Below are 14,821 nucleotides of genomic sequence, written 5' to 3' on the forward strand. Positions count from 1 at the left end.
GAAGAAAGCACCTGAGGCAGACTGTGTAACTTGAAAGGGAGGAGCTTCATCTTGTACAGTATTTGTCAGCCAATATTCAAACGCTCCTAACTTTCCATGTCATTAAACTATTAAAAAAAACACTGATTGTTGCTATAGAAGTGACTCGTGGGGCAGGGCCTGCATGTGTTCTTAAAGCTCTCAACAGTCTTTGAAAATGGATGGAAGATGAGAGACCAAATGCGTTGGGTCCTTTTTCAATAAAAGCTTGGAGACAGGCCAGATGTCCCCACCTCATATAGAGCTTAAGAAGAAAATTGTTAGCGGGTTTGGGGGGCAGGGGAAAAGAAGAGAGAGACTTGCCAGGAATACAAAGTGAGCATATCAAGCCTACATAGTAACACTGCTGAACCAGCCCAAATGTTTTGCCACCCACTTCCCTTCAAACAAAGGAGTCTTCAGCTGAAGTGAGAAGGAAGCCCCTATTTTTAGTTGCCTGGAGCCCCCAGATGGCAGAGATATGTCCTTCAGGCCATATTAACTGTCAGTCATTGCAACACACCAAATCAAATCTGGGAACATTCATTTCCCCCCGCTAGATTTGGTTTGGTGGCATATAATGATTAATTTGTACAAATAACTATCTCATTAAAATCCTCTAAAAAGGCAACATTTCAAAATCTGAATTAACTTACCATTTACAACAAACCAAACAAAACCAATAATTATGGAATTACAGGGTCACATTTTAATTCCTGAATTTTACAGTTCAGCATTAATATCACCACATGTATACAAATGGTGTAAAACAAGTACAGTGGTTTTCTTTTTTCAATACAAAATAAACTTCTGTTTCATGGAAAAACTATACTTCATATCTACACAGTCAGCCCATCTTTTGCAAACAATAGCTAAAATTAAAATTAACTACAAAATCTCCAAAACAGGGAAACTGTGTCAGTAACTGTTCCAGGAGAAATGGACCCTAACACATTGCAAGAGTGATCTATATGGTGAATTGCTGCTGGTTTCGTAAGTTCATTATCACTCTTAATGCAATTTGTAGTTTGGGGAATTCTTTCTTCTGCATGATCTCAGATCATATATGGCCAAACTAACATTAAAATATTTACAGTTCACTTGCTCTCAAAATAAAAAAAGGTCTCAAAATGGTTGCCTCAATCAATTTACCTAATGTACTTTTTTTTTTTGAAATTTGCTTAAATACATGGAATGTGTTAAGAAGCAGCCTTTGTACTATCCCCCCACTCCCAGGTTCAAGGTGCTGCGCGTTGACTCCACCTCCCAATTATTCTTGGTTAAAAATGACTATGCCCCCAAACCTTCTGGCATTTCACAGTACTCTTTCTTTTACTCTTGCAAATGTGAAATGCAGATTTCTCAAGGGGAAAAAATGCTGAAGCTAGCAGGGAGCAACTCCATTCGGCCTGGCTTCCCCTAAGATGCTACTGGTAGTTGCAACTCAGATGCTGCTTCCAAGCACTAGGGCTTATTGATGTTTTCTATATATTTTACTGTACGCTGATGAGCCTTGGGTACCAGCCTTCCTGAACAGCTCCTTGTAGTCATCTTCAATTTTGAACCAAGCTGCTTTTTTCCTCCCAAAAACTAGAGATGGGGGGGAGAGGGGGAAGAAATCAATTTGCCACTCAACATGCACTACGTAGCAGGGTGATGATACCCTCTGTGTTTTGGCTGACTGTGCAAGTAGTGGTCCCCAACTTTTGAATTCTTTTTTTTTAATGGAAAGAGAATCATTTAAAAGAGGCAACTGCTTAAAAAAACCCACAATGGACAGCACCATTACAAAGTCATGTTACTAGGTTTGCAACTGAAGCCTTACAATTTTCTTCTAGCTTGGGGAAACCCTGCAATATCAAAAAAGTTACTTGTCCCATCCCCTCACAGAGCCCGAGATGTTCTTTTTGCTGGCAACCTGTCATCCAGGAGCTGATTAGTAACCCACCATTTCAGTTTAATTTTTAACAGCCCGAATGGCAGACTCCCTGACTAGAAAGAGATTAGGTTCTTTGGAAGCCTGGTGTTCTCAGAACTAAACCCTTCTAGTCGAGTTTCTTTTGCTACTCCTTGCATTCTCGTGTATTTTCCAGGGAGAAAGCTTTCTGTCAGACTATTTAGTTCAGTCACAGCATTTGAGCACCCTCAATTAGAGTTTGTTTCGGTATTCTTAAGAGCCAAGACGAGGTCTTTTCCTTGGGGATGTTGTTTCCTCCTCTTCATCTTCTTCCTCATCATCTGGATAATCCACAAGGCCGACTAAACTTCCCTGTTGAAGGCAAAGAAAAGGTTCATATTGAAAAGAACTCTTGAGAACAATCTTGTTGCAAAATGACTCCCCCACTAGCTGCCAGCATATGCAGGGGAAACTAAGAGCATCACTTGGGGTTGTCTGATGTAGCCGCTGGCTCCGACAAGAGCAAAGATTACATTTGATATGAAGACATGCATACCTGATGTATATATCTGCCATAATTTCAGAGAGTGAGGATTAGGTATTACTCTGCATGCAGAGAGGGGGAAACTCCTTAAAGACAACAATGGTATGTTTCTATCTTATGGAATATGCTGCTGCAAGATGAGACCTTATCAATGGCTATTAACTATGATAGTTAAATGGCATCTCCATGCTGAGATGATGGCTCTCTCACAACCGGATGGAAGAACTACTGCTGCATTTGGCTTTTTGGCAGCATCTGACTGACTACTGTGGTAAACAAGAGGCTAAGCTACATGGACCTTCGGCTCTTTTCATGTGTTATGGAGCCTGACTGCAGATGCAGCCACCGATTGTCATGAGTAATAATCGGAAGCCATTATTAAACAGCAAAAGGATAAACTGATGCCTCTTGCAATTCAGATCTGCTGTGCTCAAAGCGTGCCTGGAGCAGGAAGAGTTCAAATAAGCATTAAGCCCTGCAAACAAAAGCCATTGGGCTGGCTGCTCAAATGTCCCACGTAACCTGGAAAACAGAATTATGAGATGCAGTCCCTGGTCAAGACATACAAAGTAGTGGAAATGATCCACTTAAGTGCACATGAAAAGCCCTGGGGGACCATCTAGTCCCGCATCCCATTTTCCACAGCATCTCGCTTCTGCAAGCACACTCTCCCCTCCTGTGGTTTCCAGCAGATTTTCATGTATTTTTGACACAAGCCAGAATATCTGTGGCCTCTATGGAAAAATCTGAGCCCTAAAAATGCCACTGGAGTTCCTTAACATGACATGGAAAATTCTGTCACTGGATTAATACTATATTTTAAACGTATTACCCTGGCTGACTACCAGACATTCCACCTGACTAACATTCAAAAGCAATATTAAAAGTACCACCCGCACACTAAAGAGCCATAAGCGCATGAATCCCAATGTCAGCGCTCAGCAAAATGCCCATTCTAATCAGCAAAGTTTAGTCACATTTATACTCCTGCCAGGGTCAAGCTGTAGCGAACTGCAGACCAAAACAATGCTGTGTTGTAAGAGACTTGTCACACGGGAAGCCCACTATGTCCCACCAGCTTTACCTGGTAGGTAAGTACAATGAGGAAGGTCTTCCCTCTGGGCTTTAAGAACAGGTTTATACATTTGAAGAACAGGTTTATACATTTAAACATCATCATCAATGATACCAGCTGGCTCACCTTTGTGGCTGTGACCGCTGCAGTCAAATTGGCATTCTTAGAAGAAGAACCATTTGAACTTGCTGGCGACGTCTGAGCTGCTACAGATTTACTGTTTGTACTATTTGCTCCATTAGTTGCACTGGCGGAGTGGGAAAATGTGAATTTGAAACCACCTGCTGAAGTTCTTTTGGGGAGATTCTCTTTGTCTTCACTCTCTTTTGCTATTGGGGGGGGAAAAATTGTTTAGCATTGTCATTAAGATAAATGACCTATATAAGCCGAGATGCATACAGCAGCTCAACCGAACTACCTCTTCAAATGGTACTTCCAACTGGGGGAAGCATGGCAAAAATGGGGGGATACCTTTTTTTGTTTCCATGAATTTCTCATAACTATCTGGAAAATCGTCCTCTGACTTCGATTTTTCTACAGGGGGTACAACTGCTTCACCCTCCTCCTCTTCATCTTCATTGAACCACATTTCCTCATCATCCTCCAAGGTCCTAGCATCTCTACGGAACCTGTTGCTACGCAGTATAGATGGGACACTGTAAAATACACACACAAAAACGCTCAAAATCTGACACGCGCGGAGCAGGGCGGTCCCCTATATAAGATGACAAAGCTAGACCATGCTTGGTTGGTACAGTATGGAGAAGTTACCAGAAAACAACACTGAGAGTAGTTAGTTAATTCCAGCATCCTGGTCTTCCTCTAAGGAGCTTAAGGGTAAAAGTAAAGGTGGCTGACTCTGGGGTTGCGGCGCTCATCTCGCTTTATTGGCTGAGGGAGCCGGCATACAGCTTCCAGGTCATGTGGCCAGCATGACTAAGCCGCTTCTGGAGAACCAGAGCAGTGCATGGAAATGCCATTTACCTTCCTGCCGGAGCGGTACCTATTTATCTACTTGCACTTTGACGTGCTTTTGAACTGCTAGGTTGGCAGGAGCAGGGACCAAGCAATGGGAGCTCACCCCGTCGTGGGGATTCAAACTGCTGACCTTCTGATCAGCAAGTCCTAGGCTCTGTGGTTTAACCCACAGCGCCACCCGCGTACCTTCTAAGGAGCTTAGGGCAGTCTTTTATAGGATTGTGGGCCACCTGAACTTCCACAGCAGCCAACTAGTCTTTCAGGGTCTTCTAACACCTTCAGGAATTATGGGCTGCTCTGCACCAGCCTACTTGTTGGCTCAACTAATCTCTGTTCCTCTCACCATGTCAAAATCCCAGCAGGAGAATTTCCCTAAAGGGGGAAATTCCCCCTCACCCCTGGATATTATGTATTAATGCATTAAAACAATCTATTTGCTGCCCTTCAGCTTTCAGGATGCCTTACCGAGTCAGAGTCTCAGAGATCCAAGCAACGTAAAATTTCCTTCCAGATACCTGTGGCCAAATTCTAGTTTCCTCACCTCTGTTTTGAAATTAAGCAACATGCTTTTCAAAGCAAACCAAGAAACAAAATGCTGAGATCCAGAAGTCTCGTAGTTGTAAAGCGGAGAGAGAAATGTACTAAATACAAAAAGTCCTGACCAAGTAAAACACTCTATTGTTATATATTGTGCATTCCTTTGTAAGAAAGGCTGGCACATTTGACAGTATCATTAACAGGACAAGCAAGGCAGGAACAGTTCATGAAACCTTCTAGAAAGGCCATGCAAAGGTGCTTTCAGTTTGACATTTAGGATCAAGAGGGATACCTGTTCAGTTTCTGGCTTTGTCTGTCTTTCTCTTGCTCATATTTTGTCTTCAGTCCTTTAAACGTCTGAACATATTCAATGGATTCAAGTGCCTTATAAAAGTTTTCAACTATATGTGCAGTAAGTGATTTGATATCTTCCTGCGTTAACACAAAACAAAGGCAAGCGTTACCAAGCTGGATAAGAAAACAGATATCAATCTCAGCCCATCACTGAAGTTAAATGCTAACTTTTCCCTTCACAGCAAAAGGGTAAAAGTGATTTACGCTTGAAACTTGGGTTTCGTGATTGAGCAGCCTCAGGAATATTTTACTGAAGTAATACCCTCTGACAAAGTACACAAGGAGGAATTCCAGACGATTCACTCATATGCTTGTGTGCTTCCTGAGCTAACAGGCCAAAGATATGCAGAGAACTCTGTAGCCACGAACACTATGGCTGTATACACAAATACAATTCTGAAATTGGGGGTGGTGGTAGTAGTAAGAGTTAAGAGTCAAAACACCTGCCCCCTTCCAAATTATTTTCCTCTACTAATTCACACAAGCCTTTGGTGCAGCACTTACAAAAATGGAATCAAACTAAAGGGGCTACTGTATTCATCTCCATGTGACAGCCAGTTTGCTTCCTGCCAAACAGGGATAAGATTGTGGCAGAACTCTTAGTATAAGTGGTGCTCTTCCAAGCTTGAAAGCTGTACTGTGTGTTTTATAGACCCTGGGGATATCCCTTATAGGCTGAAGAAAAAAGAAGCAGCCTCATGGCTTTCTGTAAGACCGACAGCTCCCTCAATTTCCCAGAAATTTGAAGAGAAGCAAGTAATGGGTTAAAAAACTTTTTTAAAGTCAATACACCTATGAGAGAAGACTGAGATTTAAATTCAAATAAGCAATACTATTTCCTTTATTTTCATTACTACACCTGTCAGGCTATTAATCATTCTGAGTGCTCACAGGTTGCAGAACACTGAGCGTAGACATAGCCTGTTCCTCTCTGCCGCCTATTGACACAACCGTGGCACACCAGTCACGGCTGCAACGCCTGTAGGGGCAGAAGCCATACTATTTCTAACACAGATTTTTCAAATCAGTTCTATTTCGATCTCTGTGGGTGTGAAGAATGATTTTGAATTAGCCACCCTACTGCCTCAAGCTGCCCTTTTTCCTGCTTGTGATGTTTGTATAACAGGCCCGGGGGGGGGGGGAATGAAGTGTGAACATTATGATCATTGCTGACACTCAGAAACAGCAGGACTCAACTACGTTTTACCCAGAGTAGAACTCAGGAGCTTTAATTTCAGTGGGTCTGATCTATGCAAACCGCAGTTGAACGCCACCTTTTAGCTTGAAATTACTAACATACTCTGAAAAAAAAAAATCACTGTCTCAAAATCACTAAATGAAACTAGCTTTACAAGCCTGATTAACTTCCTTTTGCATTTAAACGGGTGAAGTGTTCTATGATGTTTTGTATATGAATTCCTGGAAAATCACTGTGGAGATCAAGATGAACAGCAGGGAAGGAAGGAGAGCATTCTAGTCATAGAGTGCACTAGAAACCTGGCTTCCATTATGGGAATTTTGAGTCAACTACCCTGTTCAGCTGCTCCTCTCTTTTGGCAGCTGGTGGTAGGTGTAGAAGTCAAAACGTTCTGAGCAACAGCACATACAGTTTTTCTAACAGAAGAGTGCCCCATACTCTTGCTTTGAATAACATTGCCAGTAAAGCTCTAGGACAGCCTTCCCCAACTTGGTGCCCTTCCACAGTTTTGGATTACACTAACACCAGCCAGCATGACCAATAGTTAAGGGTGATGGAAGCTAGTAGTCCAAAACATCTGGAAGGTGTCAGGATGGGTAAAGCTTCTCCAAGGCATTTATGCAGGCCTGCCAAGACACTTTTAAGGAGTCTGAACAAAATATGAGAACAAGTCTGTGGCTCGCATGCAGGGTTTAACAAAACCACTTGCCATGCTCCCCATGCAGAGTGTTGCATCAATCTCTAGTGAGTGGCCAAACCAGGAAAACCCTCTGAAACAGGAAAGGATGGACACAGCTGCTCAAGAGGCACTGTTGGGAAAGGCCAGCAGGGAAGGGAGAGAGAATAGGGAATGGACTCAAGATTCAGTCTTTTCCATGTCATACTCTAGTAGTAATGGTCCATTCCCCTATATTGCTGTGACTCAGGGTGTTTTTTTTTTGTTTTTTTACACTTAACACTTCCTTGAAGATGGCAGGGCCTGCTCTACAGGGAGCTGACTTCAGGCACCAGGCCCATTGGCAGATCAACTTTATGTTACAAGATGTCTGCAAACATGACATGAAGGCTGGTGACATCAACCCTCCTGTGTGGGAATCCCTTGCAGAAGACCACAGCACCTGGAGACAGGCCATCTGGTCATGTATCCATAAGGTAAAGGTAAAGGTACCCCTGCCCGTACGGGCCAGTCTTGACAGACTCTGGGGTTGTGCGCCCATCTCACTTAAGAGGCCAGGGGCCAGCGCTGTCCAGAGACACTTCCGGGTCACGTGGCCAGCGTGACATCGCTGCTCTGGCGAGCCAGAGCCACACACGGAAACGCCGTTTACCTTCCCGCTGGTAAGCGGTCCCTATTTATCTACTTGCACCCGGAGGTGCAAGTAGAACTGCTAGGTTGGCAGGCGCTGAGACCAAGCAGCGGGAGCGCACCCCGCCGCAGGGATTCGAACCGCCGACCTTTCGATCGGCAAGTCCTAGGCGCTGAGGCTTTAACCCACAGCGCCACCTGCGTCCCCATGTATCCATAGCAGTGACCAAAAGAGAAATGACCGCTTCGCAGAGTGAAGAAAAACCATGGTCCATCTGTAGCAGTACAATTAGCCGCCATCATCTGTCCCAGGTGCTGTGTCAGCCTCTACAGCCACAGCACGCACTGCAAGCTGCCAACAGTTTGACCTCACCCCCAAAGGCTCACTCCTCCACAGTCTCCCAAGACAGATGGATGCCCACAACACATAAAAAAGTTATTTCCAGCGTTCAGTAGCAAGATCTAAAGCTCACACATGCCTGAAAGGTTTCTTGGAATTGAAAGCACAACTTACCACTCTGATGAATTCAAAAAGCTCAATGACTGCTGAATTCAGGAGATTGTACCTAGTTCCATTATCCAAAAGAGCATTTATGACGGGCTCAAACAGGTTTCCTTTGGTGATATAACGGTTATAAAACTCATCCTTTAGGCCGATTATCCTCCTCATGAAACGAAGAGCACCTGCAATGTTAAAAAGCATTTTAAGAGGGTCCTTTCTGGTTCTCACACTACTAGCATCTGCTTACGTCAGCTGAAAGGAGTAGTCCAGTTTACTCACCAGCAGCAAACTATGATGTCTAGGACAGCCTTCCCAAACCTGGTGTTCTCCAGATGATATTGGACTACAACTCCCATCAACGCCAACCATGCTGACTGGAGCTGATGGGAATCCAAGAGTCCAACAACTGGTGTGCACCAAGTTGAGGAAAGTTGGTCTAGGAGCCAGCTTAGAAAAGGAAAATTGACCTGCTACTTACACAGTGCCAAAAAGGTGTGTTTTGAATTCATCAAGACCAACACTCTTCTGAGCAAATCCTTGTTCATAATATAGTTCTTGATGTGATATGTGTGGTGTTCCACACAAAAGGTGAGCAGCTCCAAAATTAAGGCAAGCAGCTGTGCTGTTTGGTAGTTGTCTGCCAAAGGAACAAAACCCAGTTAGATACAATGAATCCTGCAAATACCAAAGTCCCGACAAAAATAGTGTTCGCCTAGGAGTAAGACTTTCCCCAAGCCAGACATTAATGTCAAGCAAGCTTGAGATCAAAAATCTCTTCCATGGAGCAGAGTTCTCTAAGCACAAGCTGGGATCCTAGGTCTAGCATTGTTTTTATTTAAAATCTTTTGTACCCAGCCTCTCTGATTACTTAAGGAGGCTCAGATTTACTAAAGTTAATAAAAATGTAATAACAAACAAACAAACTTGCGGAAAAAATCCTCAGTAGCTGTATCAAATCAGTCAGCTGTTGCTACAGAAGATGCATGTACCTCCTTAAACATGGGTAGGCAAACTAAGGCCCGGGGGCCAGATCTGGCCCAATCGCCTTCTCAATCTGGCCCGCAGACGGTCCGGGAATCAGCATGTTTTTCCATGAGTAGAATGTGTCATTTTATTTAAAATGCATCTCTGGGTTATTTGTGGGGCATAGGAATTCGTTCATATTTTTTTCCAAAATATAGTCCGGCCCCCCACAAGGTCTGAGGGCCAGTAGACCGGTCCCCTGCTGAAAAAGTTTGCTGACCCCTGTCCTTAAATGTCCAGGAGTGTTTCTGAAAGTTCTCTAAAATCTCTTGGTAGCTGGTCTTGCCTGTGGCCACGGCACACCAAAAGCTTAGAGATTTGTGAAAAGCCTGTGCACAGAGTGGCTGTATTCACAAAGTGGATGATTTCACACAACCATTCATGCAACACATTTGTATGTCACATTCTTCAACCCTCCACATCGTGGAGGATTGGAAGGAGCCAAGGACACGTTTGCAATCCTGGTTTCCCAGTTCAGACATAAACGTATAAAAGAATAGCCTTGTTGGATCAGATCAAAGTCTCATCTAGTCCAGTATCCTGTTTTCACAATGGCCAACCAGATGCCTGTGTGAAACATACAACAGCACCCGCTCATGATCCCCAGCTGCTGAAATTCCAAAGCATGCTACCTCTAATACTGAACATAATACAGCCACCGTGGCTAGTTGCTAATCCCATTTTAAGACATCCAAATCAATCAATCAATCAATCAATCAATCAATTTCCTTTATTCGACCGATAGTCAGAAATAAAACATTACACAATACAGAATTATAAACTAAAACATCATAGGGGTACATAAATAAGGTAGGGCCACAGTACTAGACCTCACACAAATAACCCACATCAAAGCATTCAGTTATACGTTTCCGACACTTGAGTGCCAGGAAAAGGAATTTAGCCACTGACAAAGTTGTTTTCCCAGAAGACTTATTTAGCAGATATGCTGTCTGCTTTCCTCTTTGTCGGGAACTGAGCTGGGGTAAGTATGGAGTTATAAGATACTGTCTTAAATCGTTGTAGAAGGGACAGCTCAGTAAAATGTGCTCTGCAGATTCTACCTCACCCAAAGCACAGTGGCATAATCTCTGGTCATATGGGACTCCTCCATATCTTCCCTTCGGAACCGCCGAGTCAAGAACATTCAGCCTAGCCGCAGTAAATAGCCTGCGGTATTCCACATAGTGGATATCTGCCAGGTAGCGAGCTGGAGCAGCCCGATACAACTGCTCCCCCAGAAACAACCCAGGTTTCACACGGGCTATGTCCTCCTGTCTGGCAATATCCCTTAATCTTTGAGCGATCACCGCCTTTGCGTGGCTATACGTCATGGACTCTATATAAAGGGAGGACAACCCGCACTTCTGCACTTCCTCCACTATCTCCCCTTCCCATGGAGATTTAAAGTTATCCCTCAGAATCAAGGGGGCCAAACCCACCGGTCTGAAACAGAGCTTGAGCCACAGCCGTAACTTCGCTTTCAGGGCCACATACCTAAAGGCTTGACAACCGGTTTCCAATCTCATGATCGCACCTGCCACAGAGGGGGGGATCCTGAGTATGGCCCTGAGGAATTGGGTTTGGATAGATTCCAATTTTTCAAAGTCCCAAATCACCAGCCATCGCTACAGTTTGTGGTAGTAAACTCCACAGTTGAGTTATTTGCTGTGTGAATAGGTACTTCCTTTTGTGTGTCCTGTATCTCTCAGCTTCATTAAAGCTTCATTAGTTCTAGTATTATGAGAGAAATAGAAAAACCTCTCTCTATCCGCACCACACTGCAGTTTGACAAAACAAGATGTTTGCTATTCTGCCAGAGGCATGAGAGAACCACACAAGCGCATGGCTCATTCCAGATCCTTCATGCTTTGGCAGACCAGTGGCAGTGATGGCTGAATGCAGCCTTCTTGCTGTCAATTGGGGACATGATTTCCCCATTTTTTAGGGTGATGTCTCTAGAATGCCCCACTCCCCCAGGAGGAAGAAAAAGTTGTCAATCTAAGATTCCTAGGAAAGGATCCATCCATATGTACACCTCATTTCAAATTAGGATGGTGGTGGTGGTGGGGTTTAAGAAAAAAAAATCACAAATGCATCCACCTACCTGGGCAAATTGTATTACTCTTGTTGCTTCCAACTACCACATCTAAAAGAAGTGAAAAGATTTAGCACTGTTAAGCTGCCTGCTTAATGGCTGTGGCAAACAGAAAATACATTTTATTTCAAGGTCAGACAACTTCTGACTCGCCTGTGCAGCACAAGAAGCCCACTCAAACTCTTTTTGGAGGGGGTTGTCAGGCACCAGAACCCACCTAATTTTGTCTGTAACACCATTGGAGTTGCACACATGTACTCCATCTGCAAATAGTACTGCGTTAGCCACTAAAAGTTGGTGGTAAAAGATAGGAGACATGCAAGTCAGCATGGAGAGGTTTGCAAAAAGCTACAAAAACAAGTTACCAATCCCATTCTACTCTGCTTTCATTGCAGCAACCTTTGAATCTCAGAACTGCTTAAGTGACTTTTAAAGATATGGGTTTATTTTTGTAAGAAACCACTGTGCCTGAAAAAAATCAGCAGCCTGGTTCACACACAGCAGGAAACTGTGGTTTCCCACTGTGTGACCAAGCCTGCATGAGCCTTGGGTTTGTGTGTTTGCTCTCTTCACCTTCCGAGCCTATGAAGAGAAGCTTCCAGTTTTAAACTAAACACGGTTCCCTTTGACATCCCAATGCTGGAAACAAAGATTTGTTTAAAGTACAGCAAGTAAGAACAAGTCTATCTTGATCTCAGATCACAACTCCTCATGTTTGGATACCAAGGGAAACGGTGGTTGCTTTAAAACTGGAAGCGTCTCTTCCTCATGGGCTTGAGAGAGGAAGCTACACCTGAGTCAGTGTGCTAGGCAAAAACGATGAGACAGTTTCTCAAGAGATCCCTTGGTTTCTGAAATTATTTTAGAGTACAGTGGTACCTTGGGTTACATACGCTTCAGGTTATAGATGCTTCAGGTTACAGACTCTGCTAACCCAGAAATAGTACCTCAGGTTAAGAACTTTGCTTCAGGATGCGAACAGAAATCATGCTCTGGTGGCGCAGCGGCAGCGGAGGCCCCATTAGCTAAAGTGGTGCTTCAGGTTAAGAACAGTTTCAGGTTAAGAAGGGATCTCCAGAATGAATTAAGTACTTAACCCGAGGTACCACCGTAACTCAAAAATGAAGCACTGTACATCATAATGCAATACCTTTTTGTCTAAAAATTTACAAAATGCAGTCAATATCAGCAGCTAAAATCCAACGACAGAAGGTTGTTTCTAGAACTGAAGCCCCTGAAGACCAGAATTTCCAGTACTCAGCAGTCAGTGAAAACGAGAACCCATAAAAATCTGGAATTTTACAACAGTACATACATTGGTTCTTGAACGGAATCCGTTCTCGAAGTCCGTTCGACTTCAGAAAACGCTTGAAAACCAAGGCGCGGCTTCCGATTGCTGCGGGAGCTTCCTGCACTCATTCGGAAGCTGCGGAGGACATCTGGCTTCCAAAAAATGTTTGCAAACCAGAACACTCACTTCCGGGTTTGCGGCATTCAGGAGCCAAAACATTTGAGTCAAAAGGTGTTTGAGAACCAAGATATGACTGCATTTGGACTAACCACAAACACAGCATTCAGATGTTAATGCTAAACCAGCTTAGCAAAAGGGGTACAAGCCTGGGTGAGCTTTGCTTGCTCCTCTGGCGCAGCCTTGAAGACACTAGAAGTGTTAGCTTTAGTTTCCAACTACAGTGGTACCTTGGTTTAAGAACAGCTTAGTTTATGAACAACTTGGATGAAGAACGCTGCAAACCTGGAAGTAGATGTTTTGGTTTGTGAACTTTGCCTTGGAAGCAGAACATGTTCCGTTTGTAAACTGAGTCTCCCGCTGCTATGGGAAAGCACACCTTGGTTGAACAATGCTTTGGTTTAAGAAGGGACTTCCAGTACGGATTAAGTTCGTAAACCAAGGTGCCACTGTATTTATTTCACCTGAATGGAGAACTGTGACTAGGGCTAACTATGTTTAAGAACAGCCTCCCCCAACCCTGTGTCCTCAAGTTGTTTTGGACTACCGGCCATGCTGACGGTAGTTGACACATCTGAAGGACACAAGGTTGGGGAAGGCTGGCTTAGGGAAACAAGCCAAAGACCTAAACCTCAGTTTGAAGCTGGCTTTCTTCCCCAACAGTTGGTTTAGGTTTGCCCATAATGAGGAAATGTGGTTAGTGCAAAGAGGAAGCTAAAGGTCCAATCTCCTCCTTGTAACTGTGCTAGAGGAGAATGGCAGCATGCAAGCTCACGCATGCAACACTAATCTATGTGAAGCAGGCCACTCTCTCCTTCCACCAGCCTTCTGCAAACCTCGGACAGCTCAATACAACCAGGGCATAAAAGTAGGCAAGTCTCGGTTTGAGTAAATTAATCCGCACAACAAAAACACAGTTTGTCCTGCAAACAGCTGCATGAGTCTGAAATACGAAAACGTGGATAGAAGAAGGCAGAAAAGACAATCAAAACATCTGATCTTACCTTTGTCGCTTTTGTCCTCTGATGTGTTTGCCAGAAGTGGAGCAGTGAGGACATGCATACAATGGTTGTAGAAAAAATTGAGAAACTCACTTTTCTCGGTTTTCTGAAACAGAAAATACTAACTAGATTAGCAAATATGCTAACAGCATGTAAAGTCATGCAGCTGAGAAGTAACAAACAACCAAAGAGAAATCAATGATGCTGAATTCAGCGCCTTCAAGGTATCTTCTACCCAGAAGAGATGCAAGCCATCACATTCTCACTATTATTATTTGAACGTTTTAAATAGCTTTGAGGGGGTTTTTGGGGGGCAATCAAGCGTTATATAAATTGTATGAATACAATAAATTAAAAAATCTATAAAATTAGGGTGGCCTCATCCTAATGAGGTGGGGCAGGGCCCTTCTCTGCCCTGGTACCTAAGTTATGCAACTGCCTTTCTTCACCAGTTAACATAGAATCCAAACTGTTGCTTTTCAAGCACCAGATAATCCGCCCCCCCCCCTTTTAAAAAAAGACACATTCCCATATGTTTAACATTCCTGAGTTTTAGCGGCTTGATGACTTTAAATGGCTCTGGAGGCTGCGGCTGTTGTGAAATTAAACTCTGTGTTTTACTGCCTCTTTAAATTGTTTTATAAGCAGCAGTTTTAAGATATGCTGTAAGATATCTTGAGACTCATAAAATGAAAGGCAGGACTGAGATGCTTTAAACGACAATACGGCACGCACGCACCAGCATAAACATTCATACAGCTACAGAGCACTGGCTTTATTTCTATCCTTCCATTGTGCAGTCACAATGGAAAAGAAAATCGC

General features: G+C 43.6%; 1 protein-coding gene across 2 annotated transcripts in view; it reads right to left on the minus strand.

Annotated features, from left to right (window-relative positions):
- Nucleotides 1–704: 704 nt before the first annotated feature.
- The window catches only part of PPP4R3B (protein phosphatase 4 regulatory subunit 3B), a 32,896-nt gene continuing 18,779 nt past the window's right edge, over nt 705–14,821 (minus strand). For both annotated transcript variants that reach the window (XM_083733258.1, XM_083733257.1), the window contains exons 9-16: nt 14,003–14,105; nt 11,540–11,581; nt 8,888–9,046; nt 8,422–8,591; nt 5,342–5,481; nt 4,006–4,190; nt 3,661–3,863; nt 705–2,287 (exon numbers count right to left, since the gene is read on the minus strand). In XM_083733258.1, the coding sequence (XP_083589384.1) occupies nt 2,189–2,287; nt 3,661–3,863; nt 4,006–4,190; nt 5,342–5,481; nt 8,422–8,591; nt 8,888–9,046; nt 11,540–11,581; nt 14,003–14,105 (1,101 nt within the window). In that variant the 3' untranslated portion in view covers nt 705–2,188. The remainder of the gene's footprint in view (nt 2,288–3,660; nt 3,864–4,005; nt 4,191–5,341; nt 5,482–8,421; nt 8,592–8,887; nt 9,047–11,539; nt 11,582–14,002; nt 14,106–14,821) is intronic.

The sequence above is a fragment of the Podarcis gaigeae genome, assembly GCF_964106915.1.
Source record: "Podarcis gaigeae genome assembly, chromosome: 3".
NCBI lineage: Eukaryota > Metazoa > Chordata > Lepidosauria > Squamata > Lacertidae > Podarcis > Podarcis gaigeae.